The following is a 20887-nucleotide window of genomic DNA, read 5'->3' on the forward strand; positions in this document are numbered from 1 at the left end:
ATATAGGGAAACTGTTTGCAGTTTCCACAAACCAGTGCTCAAAGGCATTGATTTATGAGTATGCATGAGTTTGTTGGAAGATTTAATTACACTCTATTCTTTGTATATTTATCAATATAATATCTTCTTTTTATATTAAATAATCTTAAAATTGCTGAAAGTCTTAACTTTAAGATGAGTTAAGACTGAAAATAAAACTTCTCAATCTTAACAAACTTTTCAGTCTAGTACCTGCTACAGGGCATGCTGCAGCAGGTACTACTAGCAGGTAGGAAGAAAATCCAGAAAGTCCAGTTTGAGTAAGGGACTGGTGAGCTGGGTTTTTGTTTCAGTACTACTGTTGGTCTGAACACAGGATAGAGACGGGGATGAACCATAATGTGTTTCCCACAGCTATATCCACTGTGAACTGAATCCAGTCTCAATTCCAACTCACAGGAAGTCACCCCAAGAGGGTCCCACTGTGCGTTTTCTTGTTTGCTTAGGTGTTGACAGGAATTATTAATATCACTTTGGCCAGAATAGAATACGTTTGCCATAACTTGGCATTGCTGTGTACTCAGATTTATTATTATTTCAGCAAGTAACCGTCAACAATCACCTGATATCACTAACTGAACTGCAGTGCACCTGCTGAAGTTTAAACTAAAGGCAGAGGCCGTAGGTGTTAAGACGTCTGCAGTGGAACCTGAGAAGGAACTACCAGGTAGGACGCAAAGAGTGTGCAGATGCTGCCTCTGGCTGAACGCATTCAGGCAGGAACTCAGTGCAAGTATGACCCATCAAGTATTAAATATGATGATTTTAGGGTGACTGGGTCCTCTATTTTGAAAAGAATTCGATTTTTTTAATTGACAAAAAACATAAAAATACAATACTGGCACTTGAAACCTTAACATAACATCCACTATTTTGTTTCAGGCTGAGTACCAAAAACCATTAAGAACCAAAACATGCACACGATCCTAGACAGCCTCCTAGATACTATACCACACACTGGAAATGATATACTTCAACAAACAAACAAACAAATTTGCCAGCAGTGACCTTTTCCAATACATGAACCAAAATGAATGTTTTCCATTCCATCAGAGCTGCATGTTGCTGCACATAATTCGATCCCTGGCAGAAGCAGTCAGGGACTTTTTTTAGGTTGTGTTTAACTTCGTGAACTGTGTCACATTAAGCTGAAGTGTGCTGAAAAGAAGTATACTTTCGTAGATGGCATTTTTAATGTAGTTGTTTGCGGTTTGTCGATTTTATTTTGGAAAATCTTAAATTGGGCTATGACCTACTTTCAACAAAAATAACAGTACTCAGTCATTTTAAGTGGCTCGGGACAGTTAACTACATGCTGTAGCTCAGGAGCGAGAGCAGGTCATCTACTGATCGGAAGGCTGGTGGTTCAATCCCTGGCTCCACCTAGTCTGCATGCCAAATATCCTTGCATCCATTGGAGTATGAGAGTGTGTGAATGGGTTAGTTAGAAAGCACTTTGAAAAAAGAAAAGAAAAGCATAGAAGATAGTGCTTGTGTGAATGTGGCGTGCTGTATAAGAATCAGTCCATTTACCTGTCCATGCAGATAAATACCAGTCAAAACTGAACAAAACAAAAAAATAAGAAATATAAAGTTTATTAACTTTGACCCTAAAATATGTTTTGCAAGCTTTTTCCCCTCTTGAACCTCCATCTTTGCCGTTGCTGAACTCTCCCATTGATTTCAGTTCAGGACTGACTGATGTGTCTCTCTCTATAATACTCTGACACCAGCAACTTTAAATACTTCGAAAATCATTATTTTTTGTGCAATGTCTTACATTCTCAAACACTGTTTCCATCTATCCTGCCTTTTGCTACAAGCTCCACAGATTAGGAATCACGTTTGTGCACAAATATGGACATTCTTGCAGTTTTTTCATGTGGACGATATTAACCTCCCAAGACCCGAACTCTTTCATGGCATGCATTTTTAATTTCTCTTTGCTATTTGGTCTGACTGGGACCAGATGAATGTAAAAATTATCTTTTTACCTGATTTTGCTCTACAAGGGTCTGATATCTACATATGAGGACATTTGTTTAAAATTTCAATAGAACAGTGGCAGGATAATGTCCTCGTAAGAGATATCAGGCCCTTGTAGAGCAAAATTTTGTATTGTAGTCTAGACAACCCAAAATGTGATGTCCACATATGCTGACGCCAGGTCCTAAGAGGTTAAAGTTCATTTGCCATATGATATGCACAATCAATGTCAATAACATCGCTGTTTAAACTCTCCTCCTCCCTACTTTTGTCATTTGCTTTTAAGTAATTTTGGTGCTGTAAACATCACTTTCCCAGCTGAGATAGTAATCGGCACTTCCCGACTGAACTTCCAGAATAAAACAAAAATGAAAACAGGATGCGAGTCGTGAGTTTGTGCCTGTGCCTAGACTGAAAGATAGAGATTAGGTGTGCCATGATATGTACACCCAATCATGTGACCGCAACTTCTAGATGTTTACGCCCAACAGCAGCAGAGATGCTTTAAAAACCAAACAAACAAACAAACAAACAAAAAACAAATTCAGATAGAGCAAAAGCAGCTCAGAGATCTAAATCAAAACCTTCATTTGTTTGACAATCCGCTATATTCAGAGCACCACTCAGTATGTACACTGATCTAAAGACCTGGCTGAATTGTGAAGGGCCGACACAACAGCAAGCAAGTGGTGAAACACTTATCTGCAACTTCACCTTCAAAATAAGACTAAGGGCTTTGCAGTTTTTTTGGTTCCCATAGATGGAAAAAATAAAAAGACTTGAAATGTCTGAATGATTTGCATTATTGTTGTAACTGTGCAGCTCTGCCCAAGTAACATCTACACATTGGGAAATCTTCAAAAACAGGCATCCAATGGAGAAAAAGCAATCGCTTCTCTCTTTAAACTCTTAAAATCACAGACTGAATTTCATAATCCAAGAGAATAAAAGCGTGTGAGCGAGCACTCAGACGTTTTCTGGGCCAGCAGGACACATGAAACATTTATAACATGAGGTAAGCGTGGAGAAGAACTCACAGTGTCTCCTATCTTCAGGTCAGCACACTTCCTGAGGCCTGGCAGTGGGTTTCCATCCTGACAGGTGGCAGTGAAGGAAAGGCTGAGGTCCTCTGGGTGGTCCCACACTGACAGTTCTACTTTAGAACGGATGTTCTAAGGAGAACACAGCCAGGAGAGTTCAGTCATATGTGGTAATAAACCCAGGGTTTAAAACAGAAACGTTTAAGGTCAAGTAAAATACGCCATCAACAGCAGGACTTTTTGCACTTTTAACAGTAGTTGAGCATCTAAGTGGAAAACCGAGTGAAACAGGAGGAGAGCATTTCTCTGGTTAGACACTGTTTTATAGCCAATCTCACCACAATCTCAAGTGCTGTGCATGGATGCAGGTGGCTTGTGTGGGGACAAGAAATACCACAGCTGCCTGCTCAGTTTGCAGTTGTTCATTCAGCGCTGCAATGCAAAAGTGCCAGGAACAAATCAGGAGAGTTCTTTGGTGCACATGGATAAGCATGACTTCATTCGACCCTTCGCTTTCTCTCTTTCTCGCACACTTGCACTTTCATCACCCTTAACACAATCACAGCATGAAGCAGCTTTGTCCCTCAGTCAGACCTGAGGAGGAACCTCACGCTGCTTGGAAAAGCCCGTCCATCGATCAAACCTCAGAGGTGGATATAACGTGGCAGCTGGAATGTTAACAGGCCCCGAGTTAAAAGCGCTTCATTCAGCATTGCTTCTACACACTGAGCATGTCAAGTGTGCATTTGACACAACTTTCTGCCACTCAGAATGCACCGACTCAGCCAAGAGAAAAGAAAAATCTGTCTCGCCCACACATAAAAATATTTAGGGAAAGCTTCCCAGCATGAGGTGCAGTTTCCTGGTTTCAGAAAGCTGTTTGTTTAATAAGAAGCAATCAGATGGCTGTGGCTCCAGTTTAGCAGCGAGGCACAGGGAGACATGATTGGCTTTAAATAAAAAGGCCACGGAGGAAGCACGATGTGCATTTCTGTATCAGTGTAGCCCTCGCTGCCATCACAACTCCACAACGCAGTTTTTATCCAGATTCGTACGTCAGCCAAACCAAGTTTAAACTAAGTAATAGAATGATGTTATATGAATCTCGTTTTTGTGGTTTTCTTTTTACTGGTCAGATCAAATTTGGCCCATGAATTAGAACAATTCTGAGAAGCCTGCATTAAGATAACTCTACCTGCGACTGAAGAGAACAAAATGATTTTTTGTACCACACTGTTAGCATGGCTTTTAATGTTGTAAACTGGGCCAATTTAAAATGGGAGTCTATGGAAACTGTCTTGGTTTTTGAGCCTGCCTCGAGTGGCTGCTAAAGGAACTACAACTTTCTGCAATTTAGGTTGGTTTCACTCGTCTGCCTCAGAGGTCGCTGCTTACTCGACACTTGATGTAGATCTAAGGCTGACTAACTTTCATTAGAGGAGAGGGGAGACTGAACTGTCACGTAATTCACAAAAAGTAATTCAAAGACTAGAGGAAAGTATTAAACATATAAGCAGAGATGGGCAGCAAAGGATCATCCAACTACTTTTTTCAAGTAACGAGTAAAGTAAGGGATTACTATTGCAAAAAAAGTAATTGGATTACTGTTACTTTTCCGAAACACACTGCGTTACTAAACCGTGAATTACGTTGCTTATGGTTTTTTTACGGTATGGCTTATGGTTTCTCACTCCCACCAGCGGGAAAGCAGATGCTCAGCTGCACAGATTTGCATTACTCACATTGTAGGCTGCGATAATCAGCTGGATGACATTCTTGGAATCCTGATCAAGGATTTCTACTGTGGTCCCTGGGATGAGTGCAGTAAAATTCTTTGGGGAAAAAAAAACAGGAGGCACCACTGATGGTTTAAGATTTTAAATACTGTTAGAATGTGTGATCTTTAGCTTGTATAGACAAACATTCAGAGTACCTTGTAGATCACGTACAGCCTTTTTGTCACAGCAAAGTTGAGGAAGATGTTGTTTTCTGCCAGTTTCTCCCCGAGAAGCGCCAGAGAAGGATAGTCCTGGAATAAGAGAGAAGGATTTGGAGTGTGCAAGGCAACTCTATATGTACAGAGTATAGTTCACCATGAAACAGCATCAAAAAGTCTTAAGGGGTCAATAAACCAGAGCTACAAATAAATGATTTCCACTTTAAATGGAAGCGAGTGCCTTTCACATGATTTTGATCCATGTTTACATCATTAGTCTTCTGGCATCTACAGAAATCCTTAATGAACTTGTGTCTGAAAGCCTGTCTTTGTGCAGTTTTACCGAATATAAGAAACGAATCCACTGATGTCAGAAGGATAACGCATCTCATACCAATACTGCTCTTCATCAGCTGTTATTTGAACAAGGATGCTTAAAATCCAACAAACAAAAACAACAACAACAACACACATCTCTGCATGCTCCTGTAAAACCTTCCAGGTTTGTTTGTGTATTTGGACCATTCACGGGCTCTTGTCATTAATAAGCATTTTATTGTGATTACCTGCTTACCTGAGAACTTAGTGAATTACTTATTTACTGAATTAGTTAGAAAAAAAAGAAGTACTCAAATCTAGTAATGTAGTGTGGCTAAAAGCTGGGTGGAGACAGAAGGCCATGAAAAGGGAAGCAAACTATCCTAAAAGCCTTGAAAGTATGCAGGATGTTCATCATGTCATATTTTTTTTGCCTTTCAGTGACCAAATGCTGCAAATTCCAGCATCTGTTCACGGGTGGGCTTTGCAGTGAAAAGCACCTGACGTTTACTGAACACCAGCAATATGAACCACAGTACAGAAAATTCCTGAACCCTGAATACTACTTTGTATTTTCAGTCTTCTTACCATCTTTGTGGAAGCGCTGTACTCGTTGTTGTCATTGAGGTGACACTGTCCATCGTGGGGATGGACAAGTCCACCGAGCCTGCCGTCCAGAGCGAGGTGAGGTACATCGTCTGTGGCGAACACCAGCAGGTGAAGGGCCTCTTTCCTCCAGCCTATTTTTTCCTGTAAATGGGAGGAGTAAGTTAATGGAGCTAATTCTAGCTACAAAAAACAAATACCAGCATCCAAATCGCCAACATCATTAGAACCAAGCAGCAGCTTCCAAGGCTGAAAAAGAAACCAACCCAGAAATGTTGAAAAGTGCCGTTCCACTAATGGGACTGAGTCCAATGATCCCCACAGACCCCCACGTTAAAATGTGCATCTTTACAGAGAGGTACAACATGGTTTTAGCTTTTGTGGCTATTTTCCTACTTAATAATAACTGCTTTTTGAGACTACACAGCCCTGAGGAGGCTTCAGCAGACAGTGTTTTTCCTATTTCTTAAAAACATGATTTTCAGATAGTGCTCATTTGCTCTAGATTGTTTTGACCTTCAGTCAGCTTCTTTTGCTTCTTTTTTTTTTTTTAAAGGACACATTGCAAAACATGCCGAGATATACCAAGCTGCCAATTGCAGCCATAATATGGTCATTATGCCTCTAAGCTACAGCTGAAAAGGGCCTCCCTTGAGTTAGATGCCTTTTTATGCTTCAGTGATTCTTATTTAAGTGTTGGTGCAGAGAAATTAGAAAAACGTCAGAGGAGTTTTGAGCTGGATGTCAGTTTTCACTCCGCATCTTCCAACTCCATTGTCACGAAGAACAAGTGACCCACGTCTGAATCACATGATGCTGACTCTTTGATAGACTGGTAAAGCTTAGCAATGATACACAGCTCATGTGCTCCCAAGTCCACTACTGTACAACAAGCCAGACTTTTCTCTGCTTTTATCAACAGGAAACAACAGGCGGGGGCACCGAGAACGCTGACAGAATGCTGACTGATGCGTGACAACAGCTTTTCAGCCAATGACAAAAGAGGGCTCGGCATTTTTTTGCCCTGTGCAGTGCACAATAGATCCGTGGATGCACCTATCAGAGGCCTCTCTGAAGATGAACCACAGCTGTGTCATAAGACTGATATCTACATCTAGGTGTGTGATGGGTGGCCTTTCCTGTTATTGTGGATGTACTGTAGAAGAGGAAGCATTTATGCTGCTTGTGAATAAAAACCTAAATAAAAAACTGCCTCAGTGAGTGAGACTGATAAATGACCAGTAGTGGCCTAAAACAGTGCAAATTAAGTAAATTACAACAGAGGAGCCAACTGGAAGGAGTCATGGTCCTCCTTTAGAAGTAATTAAACTGGAAGAGGAACACGGGGATATGACTGGGCCCGCAAGATACTCATCCTCATGTTTAACCAGCTGCACCAGACTGTACTTCCTGTCATCTCCACCCCCGATGTTTTTAATTAACAAGCACATAGGCAGGATGCCTGTCACAGGGGCTGCTCTCACAGGAGCTGTCCCTCAGACCTGTTACCAACTGTGAACAAATAAATCTTCAAAGGGTGCAATAGAAGACTACACAAACATACTTTATGAAACTTTTTTCTATGTATTGAACACTGAGCTGGTTGTAGTGCAACTCCGCAACATTTGACCTCCCTGACTCTCAGTAGCATCTAAACGCCTGTGGACTAATGTGTGAAGGACAACTTTTTCTTCCCCTCAGAATACAAACAATGTGATGTTTATGCTAACTCACAAGTGCATAGCCTACATGTGTTTCTTTCACTGCCAAAGTCAACAATTGCAAGACTAGCTACAGTAAAACAGAAACTGAGTTCACTAATATCACTAACATCAGGATTGACTCCCAGCCAAGCTCAGAGACTTCTCTGCGCGGAGAGAGCCCACACAGGCATGCTCTCCCCATGCCTGTGTGGGCTCTCTCCAGGTACATCAGCTTCACACAGAACAAAGACACGGTTGGATTTTGCTACTAAAAAAGGGCCCCATTCACAAACAGTACACATGCAATCTTAGCGTAAACAGTTCACACATGTGGGGTTCATTAATTATTTCATATTCTACAAACAACCTCTGAGCACATGTACAAAAGAAATGATGAAGTCCTGGATAAATCTCCTAATACTGCTCAATAATAATAATAATAATAATAATCCTCTCTTCCTTCAGGTTATTGCATACAGTTTACACCATAAGCCAAATGAATACAAGCAAATCATTTAACTGCATGTAAAGGAAAGCTTACGTGTAAGCTAGGCCAATAATAAAAGTATGAAGTCATAAATGAACAGAAGGGGTGGGCGAATGGAAACATCTACAAGAAAAAAAAGATCATCACCTTACAAACAGCAGCCTGAAGGATGGCGTCAAAGCCGCCCTCCGGTGCGTCTCTATTGCGAGATACCATCTGCTTCTGCACCTCCTCGTTAAAACGGTCCACTTTGTCAGTCAGCGAGAGGATGTGGCGGAAACCAAAGCTGGGGACACAGTTGGGAAACAGCTTGTACCTGTGCAGGGTGACAGACACACTGCATGTTAAGATTTTATTTACATTTTTGGAAATTAAAAAACACAATAAGTGTCTTTAAAGGCATAAATCCTGGCTCTGACGGTTGGTTTGTGTTGAAGAGAAGCTTAAATGTTAAATATGGCGTATCTTATGATTCACTTCATATACAGTACTTGTAGACTCTTTCTAATGTAGTGAATGGGATAGCTATGAAAGAAGGGAGATCTTTTAGCAGGAATCGCTTCAGTTTTTCCCTAAAGTGCATTATTGTTTTGTGACTGATGCACAAACACACACTCACAAAAATATCTAAACATGGCACACACACACAGCCCAGGCCATAACCTAAATGGGAAGTGATGCGCACAGAGTTAGCCGCACCTCCAGGGCAAACATTGTGTACCACAGCTTTCTCTACTCTTTCACTTCTGCTCCCTTTCAGTTTGCCTGCATCACCAGCCCCAGGGGACCGTGGGAGTACTAGGGCCATTTTTAAGAACTACATTATTCCATCTGCCTTCTAAATATGAAGAGTACAGGATTCAGAAAGGTGCAAAAACAGAGTGTGGCCACAGAGTAAATCTCTTTCACCTACAGCTATAGAGCTCGATTCCTTTTGCCACCACTTACCCATTGCATGGGTTCTCCTGGTACTTTGGTGCCATGTAGGAGAACGGGGACATGTTTTTGTCCACAAATGAGCCGAAGCCTAGCCTGAAATTGCTGGTGAGCTTGCCCATCTCGTGGGCTAGCTTAGTGCCCAGGTTGCGAATGGTGTCCAGATCATCTTTCATTGAAAGAGAGAGGTCCATCAGGTAGTAGAGATCCACCGGGTAGTCCTCCACCTGCCGCACCTGCAGGCTGAACCACGTCTGGTCTCCTGCATGAAAAAAAATCAGTGAGCTTTGCATTATTTATAAGAGATGCTTTTATTACTTTTTTTTTTTTAATGTTCCAAGGTTATCTCGTATCCTAAATATGAAATGTTTATGATTCTTACCGGGTCGCAGGCTGAGAGAGATCTTCTGTGGCATAATCTGGACCACATCATACTGGGTTGACCCAGACCCTTTTGAACTTAGGGGTATGTTCTGCAGGACGTTGATGCTGCTGGTTGGGTATTCAATGAAGTGTTCGTCACAGCCTCTCTTCAACAGGTTTTGACTAAAGTCACACCGTGATGTCAGACTGCGCCCCCTTCCAAAATCCTGCATATAGAAAGCAACAAATCTCAGATTCCTGATTACTCATACTGCTTCCAAAAGGTCAAAAAAAAAAAAAGTGCTGAATGCATCCCACACTTCACTGGACCTGTACAAGTAAATGTACATGATGAAAATAATCGATCAACTAAGCCATACCTCTTGTGCGCACCAGGCGCAACTGGGGTGAATCAGGAGGCATTCTTCACAGGAAGTAGCACTGCCACTCATGCACATGTTGAGACCTGAGGGGGGACGGGAACAGAGCAGAGGCTAGATTTCTACTTTCATCCCTATCACGGTTGCACTTCTATTTCAAATTAATGACCAAGGAAACAGACCCTCAACAGATGCTCATTTCCATCTTTTCCGTATTTATTAGAATAACTCTGAGTACAGAATTTGGAGGCTGATGCAAACATTGATTTTTGGGGATGTAACAAAAAAAAAAAAAAAAAGAACTGATATGAAAATCTCAGCCAATATTCTTAACATGCTGCTTGTTCATATGAAATCATGGAGGCTCTGATTTAGCAGCTGAACATCAGTTGGAGTGATCATGGCCTTTGTGAGCTCTTAATTAAATTTATCAATAGTTTCAAACATTTGTCTGACTGACTGTGTGGCCATTTAAAGGTAAGCGTGACATAAGGTTGATTTCCTTGGCACTGAATGGGGAATAAATAACAAAAAATCTTATCTTGCTCCAATCTTATTTCCACAATAGCTTTGCATGATTCACAGTTAAAAATAATCCTTATCTATCCTAGGGCCTGTAGTCCTTTCATTTATCACTGTCAGAGGCTTCGAAGTGTTTTTTCGAGGAGCTCCAGCTCCGCGTGTGTGATCCAAACACAACCCAACGGCCGCTGCAAAAACAGGCAGTGATTTGTGCTGAGAAGAAGACAGTCCTGCGTCCTACCTCTGGCACTGGGCAGCACTGTTTGCAGAAGCACGCAGCACAGAGCCGCCTGCAACATCCACGTCCCGAGGCTCCACATGGTGTCCCTGTGGGTGTTTTTAAAGGCTTAGGGAAACACCGGCTTCGTATCTCTTCGGGAACCGATGGCACCGTGTTACTCTCCCATCAGCGCGCTCACCAGAATAAGTCCAGCTGATCCGTGCAAATCAAAACAGTGTGGCGTGTTTAGACCATTTCACATCCACAGACACGCGGGTTTGGGGCTCATCACAGTGAATGATCCGTGTGAGGTGAGGGACAGCAGTTCCATTGTCTTCAAGTGTGAGAGTCAGCGCTCTGCACCGTCCTGTTGATCTGCTCTCTTAACTCAGGCTTCGGTGTCTGACGCCTCTGCAGCCTTCCACGTCTACTCTACCCTCAGCTGACAACTGCTCTCACACTTCAGCTTCATAGCACCTCTCGTTTCAAATCCACTCAAAGATCGCTAAAAGAGGAAAAAATCCCGTCCCAAATTACATGAACAAAAACTGCGCTCAACTGTGATTTTCCTTTCCAGATTTGAGCGTTGCTTTCTCGGTTTGCTTCCAGCTGGAATCTCCGCCCACTTGCTTTAACCCGTTCACTGCCTTATGGAGTTGTCGGCACCACATTATGTCGACCACGTGGGGACATCTAGCGGTGAATGCACAGAAAGCCTCAGCTGGGAGGCATGGACAAGGAAAGGCTGCTCTTGTCATAATCCTCTTCTCACGTATGTGAGAATGCTGTTTGTAGATTACAGCTCAGCATTCAATACCATCGTTCCCTCGAAGTTGGACAGGAAACTGCAGGATCTAGGACTGAGCAGCTCCCTCTGCAGCTGGATCCTTAGCTTCCTGTCTGACAGACGCCAAGTGGTCAGACTGGGCAGCATCACCTCATCCCCCATCACACTGAACACTGGTGCTCCACAGGGGTGTGTACTGAGCCCTCTCCTGTACTCACTCTACACCTACGACTGCACGACCACTAACAACTCCAACATCATTGTGAAGTTTGCGGACGACACTACAGTGGTGGGTCTTATCACCAACGGTGATGAGACGGCTTACAGGGAGGAGGTCAGCGCCCTGACCCACTGGTGTCAAGACAACCATCTCACCCTCAACGTCGCAAAGACAAAGGAGTTGATAGTGGACTTCCGGAGGTGCAGAGAAGTACACACCCCCATCACCATCAACGGCGCTGCTGTGGAGAGAGTGAGCAGCTTCCGGTTCCTTGGTGTACATCTGGCTGAGGATCTTACGTGGTCAGTACACACAAACAAAACAGTGAAGAAGGCGCAGCAGCGCCTCTTCTTTCTCAGGAGACTGAAAAGATTCGGCATGAGCCCCCGCATCCTCAGGACCTTCTATCACTGTGCCATTGAGAGCATCCTCACTGGATGCATCACCACCTGGTATGGCAATAGCACCGCCTACAACTGCAAAGCTCTCCAGCGAGTAGTGCGGTGCTCTGAACGGATAATTGGAGGTGAGCTTCCCTCCCTCCAAGACATCTACAGGAAGCGCTGCCTGAGGAAAGCGGGGAGGATCATCAAGGACTCCAGTCACCCCAGCCATAAACTGTTCAGACTACTTCCATCAGGAAGGAGGTTCTGCAGCATCCGGTCCCGTACCAGCAGACTGAGAGACAGCTTTTTCCATCAGGCCATCAGACTGCTGAACACTTCATAGACACCTCAGCTTCACTACTGGAACTTCAACATTATGCACTCCACACTGTATATAAATGCCACTTGTTTTGCACATATTCAACTCTGTATATTTTATATATTTTATTATTATTTTTTTTTACTATTTAATTTGTAAAAATGTGTATACACACACACACACACACACACACACACACACACACACACACACACACACACACACACACACACACACACACACACACGTAGGAAAATATTTAGTATACACATCCAGAAATGCATACACTATTATATATTGTACATATATTTATTAGTTTCAGGTTGGCCATTCTTGTATTTTGCTCGTTTGTGTTGTTGTGTTTGCACATCTCTGTTGCTTGTGGGGCTCGCACACAAGAATTTCACTCGCATGTGCTGTGCCAGTGTGCCTGCACATGTGATGTGACAATAAAAGTGATTTGATTGATTTGATTCTTCCAGGGGTTCCCAAAGTGTGGGGCGCGCTCCCTAGGCGAGCGCAGAGCAATTAATGAATTAAAAACAAACAAACAAACAAAACGCTTGGACACTGCTACCATAAAGGACAGGTTTTTGATGGGGCTCCCACACAAACTCAAAGCAGAAGATAAAGCATCGTCAAATATGTTTCCAAACCAACTTCCTTCCAAGCCAAATACTAGAAAATATGGTGAAGCATATCTTTCCTTTGGCTTCACCTGCACAAGTGCCAAGGTAGGTCTCCCCGGCAGAATTGGTTTTCCCCTGTGTCGGGAGCACGCGCTGGGCTGTCCAAATCCTGACAAACAGTATCCCACATTCTGGATTTTTTGTTCACAAACACTTTTTAGTTCTTGACTAACTACTCCTGACATTTTCAAGATGTTAGCTCTTTATGCCGTAAGGTTACAGCGGGATACAAATAATATCAGGCTGATCCTGCCACAATTTGTTCCCCCGGTTCAAATCACGGACAAACAGTATCCCACAATTCTTTATGTTTTTAAACCCATTTTTCACAGAGAGGCATTTTTTGAAAAATGTATCGATAGCAATGTTGAATATTATTACACAGGAAAAAAACAACTACACGTAAAATAATTGCACCGTGACGCCTCTGCCTTTTTAAATAGAGGGACATTAATGTAGTATGTAAGCGTGTAAACCTGCAGTTAGAGACAAAATACTGTTAATCTGAATATCTGCCATTCTGCAATTCATCTCATGTAAACAATAACGTGGCGCACAGCGTGACATGGCACATACCTTTCACGTTGAGTGACCAACTCTGTATTCCTGGTCCACACGTTAACGCAAAAAAGGAGTTTTAAAAAATGTCCGTTTTCGGTGATTCGAAAAGCCGTTTACATGTGGACAAAAGGTCCAAACACAAAGAAACAGCTGCGTCCGTCAGATACACACCAAAGCACATTTTTTGGTAGCGCATGCAAGCGGGCCATTGTTATTACCAAACTGATTTTATGTGGTACACGGCGCTCAAAAATCTGTCAAAAAATGTTTTAGTATGACTTTGCTAAGCTATGAAGCTGCACCGCTTGATGGATTGTCGGAGCATTACAGCTAGGGATGGGTACCAACGGTACCTGTCATAAACTGTAGTAACCAGACCGAAAAGCAGCGCACATTTGCTTCTTTTTTTTTTCCTGAGCTGTGATACACTTTAGATTCTAGCCAATCATTTTACGTTTCCGAGGATAGTAGGCGGGGCCAGGTACGTACGTTCTTTTAGAGCAGAGCTACAGATTAAAAACTCCCAAGCCGAAGCGGTCAAAAGTCTGGCTGTACTGCGCAGCAAAATATGCAAACTCAGCAGCAACAAGTGCTTTAAGCTGATACTGTGATACTGTCAAAGGAGGTAACACCTCAAATCCGATGAAACACCTGGCAACGCATAGCGTTTTTTTTTTTTAAAAGCCGAGAAATGTGCCATATTTGATAGCTTGCTGTGAGACCTCACACCGAGCGCATCTACTGCGGGTGTGGTGCCTGTTATCGGACCCGGAGTTAGCAACATCCCCCAAGAACCCGAAGAGGAGAGTCCTGGCCCCTAGCCCTGCCAGTGTAGCAGAAATGATGACGGATGATGATGCAGCAGCAGCCGTTCTTCTCTGCGTGAGTAGCTTAATGTTGTTCGTGTGTAATTTACGTTGAGTAGGCTAACCACGTTATTACATTAATGCATGTAAGGTGAACTAGCAAACATCATCATAGCTACATGATGCTGTCTTCTTGTTTGATGGCAGATACTCCCTTCACCCTGGACAAAAAGGCTAAAATGACCAAAGAAAAAGTGGAAAACAGTTAAACATGAGAGGTTTTTGGACAAAGTTTGTGTTTTTTCCATTGTTTAAGCACTGCTTCCAGCCAAGAGTGATACCATATATGCCCCATAGCTGCAGAAAAGGCTAACATTGTTATCTTTTTACAAAAAACCAGCTGAACATGAGAGGTTTTTGGACCAATTTTGTGTTCTCCATTCTTTAAGCACCGGTTTGAGCACCGTTTAAGCACCGGCACCATTTCAAAAGTACCGGTTTGGCACCGGTATCGGATAAAACCTAAACGATACCCATCCCTAATTACAGCTACTGTAGTCAGGAGCCTCGCGGAGTGATATGTACTGTGCTTCAACATAATACTACCGCATTGTGTGTATAACCTCTTTTTAAGTTCTGTGGATATTATACATGGTTATGCTCAGGATATGTCGGCCAATATCCACTGGAAATTCCAAACTGTCATCAAGGAATTTGCATTTGCACTGTTAGATTGTTATATAACTTTAATGCACATAAAAAAACAGCAGCTTGTTTGAGTGAAAATAGATTGATGGATTTTTTTCCCCCACTAATAAAGTTGTGGAGTTGTAAAGTATTTTGTCTCCCGTCAATTAAATCGTTATCGCACATTTTCAAATATATATCGTGATAAATATTTTTGGCCATATTGCCCTGCCCTACCAATAAGTATAAAATCCAGAAAGCAACCCAACATGGGGCAGTTGATTTACAAACACAGGTCTAACTTAAGTTTCACTTTTTTGTTAGAAAAAAATCAGATTGGTACATGCTTGAATTCACACAAATTTACACTGTCATGAACAAAAATGAAAACCTTATTTTTCACGATTTGTTGGGATTATATTTTGGACTCTGAGGTGCAAAATATAATTGGCCATTTTTGACTACTTTTGATTTTACATTTGTATTTCACCTTCAAATGGTTTTATTTGATTTGATTTTTTACCTTGCCTTGCTTGGTATCATTCTTTTCAGCACAACCTCATGTGTCTGAATCTACAGTAATTTTTTCATTGACATTCTGTATTAACACAACTGATCTGAAATCACACAAAAAACATGAAATCCTAGTACCGTAGTATTTTTTTTTACTGTGAAACCCACAGACATATTTAGTAAATTACTTTCAGAACTTGAAATGGAAATATAAATAGTAATTTTTGTAAAGTTATGCATACATTTTGTAAACAAAGTTATATGCAACTATTTATCTAGTAATTCAGCCCACGCATCTCATGGGTTTTTTTTTTTGTTGTTGTTGTTGTTTTTTTAAATTTTGTACAACAACTTAAAAATACTACTATAACTATAACAATCAGGTGTCACAATAAGATGTCCCACAAATTATTTGTGCCAATAAAAACACAATACAGAAGAGACCACCACAGGGATAAACCCTGCAGGCCTGACAACAGGAGGTGTATCACTCTTCTGGTTTTCCACCTGGAGACAGCGTTTACATTGCAATCTGCCTTTGTGACATTCATTAGTGCCCTCACTGCTACGCAAAACAAAAAAACAACGACTACACAAGACAACACAGTGCACTAACTATACGCTAAACGTCACAAATCTCTCACATCTCAAAACTTGCTCTCTCTCTTTCTAGTGATGTGTCGGTCGCGAGTGAACGACGCAAGCCTGCTCCTTATTGGGAGCCATGGGGTTTTTTTGTTTTGTTTTTTCCTTTCTCTCAGTATGGAAGAAATATAGTATCATCAGAATTCAAGTATTTTTAGACATTGAATTTATGACACTGAATTTTTATCCTCCAAATTTCCCTGCAAAAATATTCACCTGCAAAAATTCACCTGCAAAAATTCAACTGCAAAAGTGATGAACTTTAATGACCCAAGCCAGAGCAATCAGCACCAGATCGAGTCGAGTGGCTCTCAGCCAATTAAATTACGCTGTTTGATCACATGACACCGTTAGCCAGCAGTGTGTCTCCTAAAAGAGAGCTGTTTAAAGGTGAGTGATTAAGTTTTTCTCCTAAATAGAGATCATTACAGAACGCCTAGTCCTACTTAAAATCCCATTTATTATTATTATTTTTTTTTAATCATCTACTCGAACTAAGGAAAACGTTTGACTAACTCAAAGACAATTTCCACGCCTCCCCTGCCTGACTGCAGAGGCAGTTTTGAATTTAGGAGCGCCAAGATGGCAGCGGCAAACCCTGGCGGCTCTCCGGTGAGTATATATATTTTTTTTATCTTCAAGTTTGTCTTTTGAAACCTTAATTTTATTTAAATCCGTTGCTCACGTATAAAGTACACAGATGGGGTCTTTGCTCAACTCGTCTGAGGCGTGTCTCACTAAGCGCTACATGCTAGCATCCTGCTAACCGAGCTACCCTTTACATGCTGTGCTTTAGAAAATAGGATATTCGTTAAAAAAATACTCCGCAGATATTGATAGATAGACGAACACTGCAAATATAATGTTGGAAACGAGAACGGCCTTTGGTGAAGGGGTAAAATACACCATGAATAAAGCCATAGAGTGAATGGCTGCCATGGTTGCAGAACGGCCTGATTTAATGACAAGAATGGGGAAGAGTGAGGTGAAGTGAACCACAGCCACAAAACACGGTCAGACAAGGCGGCAAAAGGGCAGTGATCTGTCCGTCAGTATGAAGTTGGTGTGTGCTTTGGTGAACAAAAACTCCAGACTGGTAGCAGGAAGATGGGAGACTCGTGTTTCACTGGAATAGTGGTGAATTAAAACATCCTTTGTTGGGGACATTTCGGTGTAAATGCATCCATACAGGCAAGACAGAGGCAGACTAGACAGTGAAGAAAACAAGGCAAACATTAGAAATATAAAAACAGAAATATAGGATGAGTCGGGGATGAGTTCCTGCCCCAAGTGGAGGAGTTCAAGTATCTCGGGGTCTTGTTCGCGAGTGATGGGAGAAGGGAGCCGGAGATCGACAGACGGATTGGGGCTGCAGCTGCAGTAATGCGGACGCTGCACCGGTCCGTCGTGGTGAAGAGGGAGCTGAGTGTAAAAGCGAAGCTCTCAATTTACCGGTCGATCTACGTCCCTACCCTCACCTATGGCCACGAGCTGTGGGTAGTGACCGAAAGAACGAGATCGCGGATACAAGCGGCAGAAATGAGCTTCCTCCGAAGGGTGGCTGGCCTCTCCCTTAGAGATAGGGTGAGAAGGTCGGCCATCCGGGAGGGGCTCAGAGTAGAGCAGCTGCTGCTCCACATCGAAAGGAGCCAGCTGAGGTGGTTCGGGCATCTGACAAGGATGCCCCCTGGGCGCCTCCTGGGTGAGGTGTTCCAGGCATGTCCCACCGGGAGGAGGCCCCGGGGCAGACCCAGGACACGCTGGAGAGATTATATCTCTCGGCTAGCCTGGGAACGCCTTGGTATTCCCCCGGATAAGCTGGAGGAGGTGGCTGGGGAGAGGGAGGTCTGGGCCTCTTTGCTTAGGCTGCTGCCCCCGCGACCCGGCCTCGGATAAAGCGGATGAAGATGGATGGATGGAAATATAGGATTAATATAACATACAATTAGGGAAAATGTAAGGAACACAATGTAAATGATATTGTAAAGTCATTAAAACAGCATACTCTGATTAAAAGAAACACATAATTGGGTAGGATAATAACAATAATAATGTTAAAAAACATGTACAAGATGGGTATGTATACTTGTAGCCAGAATACTATAAAGTTGTAGCATGCCAGACCATCTTGATTGAATGTAACTTCGCTCCACACAAGTTTTATGGTAGACATATTCATATTGGTATCTAATAAATGATTAATTCTTAGATTTTATCGAACGTTAATTTATAAATTGTTTCTGTCTTTATGTGTTTGTTTCAGATTATGCAAGATGAAATTATTCAGTCAGCAAGACACTTGCTGCAGTTGCTGACATCATCCAACTGAACTGCTGCTGTGATGAATCAGAATACAAGGTTTACTTTAGCAAGACTTATGAGTTAATGCTACATTTAACTAAATTGTTATATATTTTTTGTGTCCAATATTGTCTCCATATGATTTTATCCGAGGCCGGGTCGCGGGGGCAGCAGCCTAAGCAAAGAGGCCCAGACCTCCCTCTCCCCAGCCACCTCCTCCAGCTTATCCGGGGGAATACCAAGGCGTTCCCAGGCCAGCCGAGAGATATAATCTCTCCAGCGTGTCCTGGGTCTGCCCCGGGGCCTCCTCCCGGTGGGACATGCCTGGAACACCTCACCCAGGAGGCGCCCAGGGGGCATCCTTGTCAGATGCCCGAACCACCTCAGCTGGCTCCTTTCGATGTGGAGCAGCAGCTGCTCTACTCTGAGCCCCTCCCGGATGGCCGAACTTCTCACCCTATCTCTAAGGGAGAGGCCAGCCACCCTTCGGAGGAAGCTCATTTCTGCCGCTTGTATCCGCGATCTCGTTCTTTCGGTCACTACCCACAGCTCGTGGCCATAGGTGAGGGTAGGGACGTAGATCGACCGGTAAATTGAGAGCTTCGCTTTTACACTCAGCTCCCTCTTCACCACGACGGACCGGTGCAGCGTCCGCATTACTGCAGCTGCAGCCCCAATCCGTCTGTCGATCTCCGGCTCCCTTCTCCCATCACTCGCGAACAAGACCCCGAGATACTTGAACTCCTCCACTTGGGGCAGGAACTCATCCCCGACTCATCCTATATTTCTGTTTTTATATTTCTAATGTTTGCCTTGTTTTCTTCACTGTCTAGTCTGCCTCTGTCTTGCCTGTATGGATGCATTTACACCGAAATGTCCCCAACAAAGGATGTTTTAATTCACCACTATTCCAGTGAAACACGAGTCTCCCATCTTCCTGCTACCAGTCTGGAGTTTTTGTTCACCAAAGCACACACCAACTTCATACTGACGGACAGATCACTGCCCTTTTGCCGCCTTGTCTGACCGTGTTTTGTGGCTATGGTTCACTTCACCTCACTCTTCCCCATTCTTGTCATTAAATCAGGCTGTTCTGCAACCATGGCAGCCATTCACTCTATGGCTTTATTCATGGTGTATTTTACCCCTTCACCAAAGGCCGTTCTCGTTTCCAACATTATATTTGCAGTGTTCGTCTATCTATCAATATCTGCGGAGTATTTTTTTAACGAATATCCTATTTTCTAAAGCACAGCATGTAAAGGGTAGCTCGGTTAGCAGGATGCTAGCATGTAGCGCTTAGTGAGACACGCCTCAGACGAGTTGAGCAAAGACCCCATCTGTGTACTTTATACGTGAGCAACGGATTTAACTTGAAGATAAAAAAAAATATATACTCACCAGAGAGCCGCCAGGGTTTTCCGCTGCCATCTTGGCGCTCCTAAATTCAAAACTGCCTCTGCAGTCAGGCAGGGGAGGCGTGGAAATTGTCTTTGAGTTAGTCAAACGTTTTCCTTAGTTCAAGTAGATGATAAAAAAAAAATAAAATAATAAATGGGATTTTAAGTAGGACTAGGCGTTCTGTAATGATCTCTATTTAGGAGAAAAACTTAATCACTCACCTTCATCCTGCAGCATCTGGACTCCCCAGGAACCTACGCCAGGATCCTGTTTGTGGACTTCAGCTCTGCCTTCAACACCATCCTTCCAGACCATCTCCGAGACAAGCTTTCCCAGATGAATGTGCCTGATCCCATCTGCCGGTGGATCACTGACTTCCTGACGGACAGGAAGCAGCATGTGAGGCTGGGAAAGAATGTCTCGGACTCCCGGACCATCAGCACCGGCTCCCCTCAGGGCTGTGTTCTTTCTCCTCTACCCGCCACTAACACATGACCCTACGCTGTGTCACTGCATCATTCTATGTTTGGCACTGATCACCACCTGCACTCATGTATATATCTTTCTACGTAGCACTCTTAATTCTTATTCTCATGTATATATCTCATGTATATCTCATGCACATATCTTTCCACGTAGCACTTTTAATTCTTATCCCTACTTTTATTTTTTCATGTCTATTTAAGTGATATTTATGACAGCATGTTTGCACTGAAGCACCGCAGCAATTTCCTAATGTTGTAAACCTGCTCAACATTTGGCAATAAACCCCATTCTGATTCTTTAAACAGCTCTCTTTTAGGAGACACACTGCTGGCTAACGGTGTCATGTGATCAAACAGCGTAATTTAATTGGCTGAGAGCCACTCGACTCGATCTGGTGCTGATTGCTCTGGCTTGGGTCATTAAAGTTCATCACTTTTGCAGGTGAATTTTTGCAGGTGAATTTTTGCAGGTGAATTTTTTTCAGGTGAATTTTTTTCAGGTGAATATTTTTGCAGGGAAATTTGGAGGATAAAAATTCAGTGTCATAAAT

The 20887-nt window shown here is 42.8% G+C and overlaps 1 protein-coding gene and 1 long non-coding RNA gene across 4 annotated transcripts in view; one reads left to right on the forward strand and one right to left on the reverse strand.

Annotated features, from left to right (window-relative positions):
- Window positions 1-11153, reverse strand: part of itgb5 (integrin, beta 5) — a 42030-nt gene extending 30877 nt beyond the window's left edge. Inside the window, exons 1-9 of the mRNA XM_026144221.2 lie at window positions 10558-11153; window positions 9795-9880; window positions 9434-9641; window positions 9064-9313; window positions 8263-8431; window positions 5908-6069; window positions 4999-5094; window positions 4808-4897; window positions 3063-3197 (exon numbers count right to left, since the gene is read on the reverse strand). Of these exons, the coding sequence (XP_026000006.1) occupies window positions 3063-3197; window positions 4808-4897; window positions 4999-5094; window positions 5908-6069; window positions 8263-8431; window positions 9064-9313; window positions 9434-9641; window positions 9795-9880; window positions 10558-10636 (1275 nt within the window). The 5' untranslated portion in view covers window positions 10637-11153. The remainder of the gene's footprint in view (window positions 1-3062; window positions 3198-4807; window positions 4898-4998; window positions 5095-5907; window positions 6070-8262; window positions 8432-9063; window positions 9314-9433; window positions 9642-9794; window positions 9881-10557) is intronic.
- A 4734-nt stretch (window positions 11154-15887) lies between these two features.
- LOC113008091 (uncharacterized) lies at window positions 15888-20634 on the forward strand. 3 transcript variants are annotated; one of them, XR_013902224.1, is made up of 3 exons: window positions 15888-16539; window positions 16704-16761; window positions 20086-20634. It is a non-coding gene; the product is annotated as an uncharacterized LOC113008091 (long non-coding RNA). The 3 variants fall into 3 exon arrangements; XR_013902225.1 differs by adding an exon at window positions 18413-18507 and having other exon boundaries at window positions 15894-16761; XR_013902222.1 differs by having other exon boundaries at window positions 15894-16761.
- The last annotated feature ends 253 nt before the right edge of the window (window positions 20635-20887 follow it).

Source organism: Astatotilapia calliptera, chromosome 16 (genome assembly GCF_964374335.1).
Source record: "Astatotilapia calliptera chromosome 16, fAstCal68.1, whole genome shotgun sequence".
NCBI lineage: Eukaryota > Metazoa > Chordata > Actinopteri > Cichliformes > Cichlidae > Astatotilapia > Astatotilapia calliptera.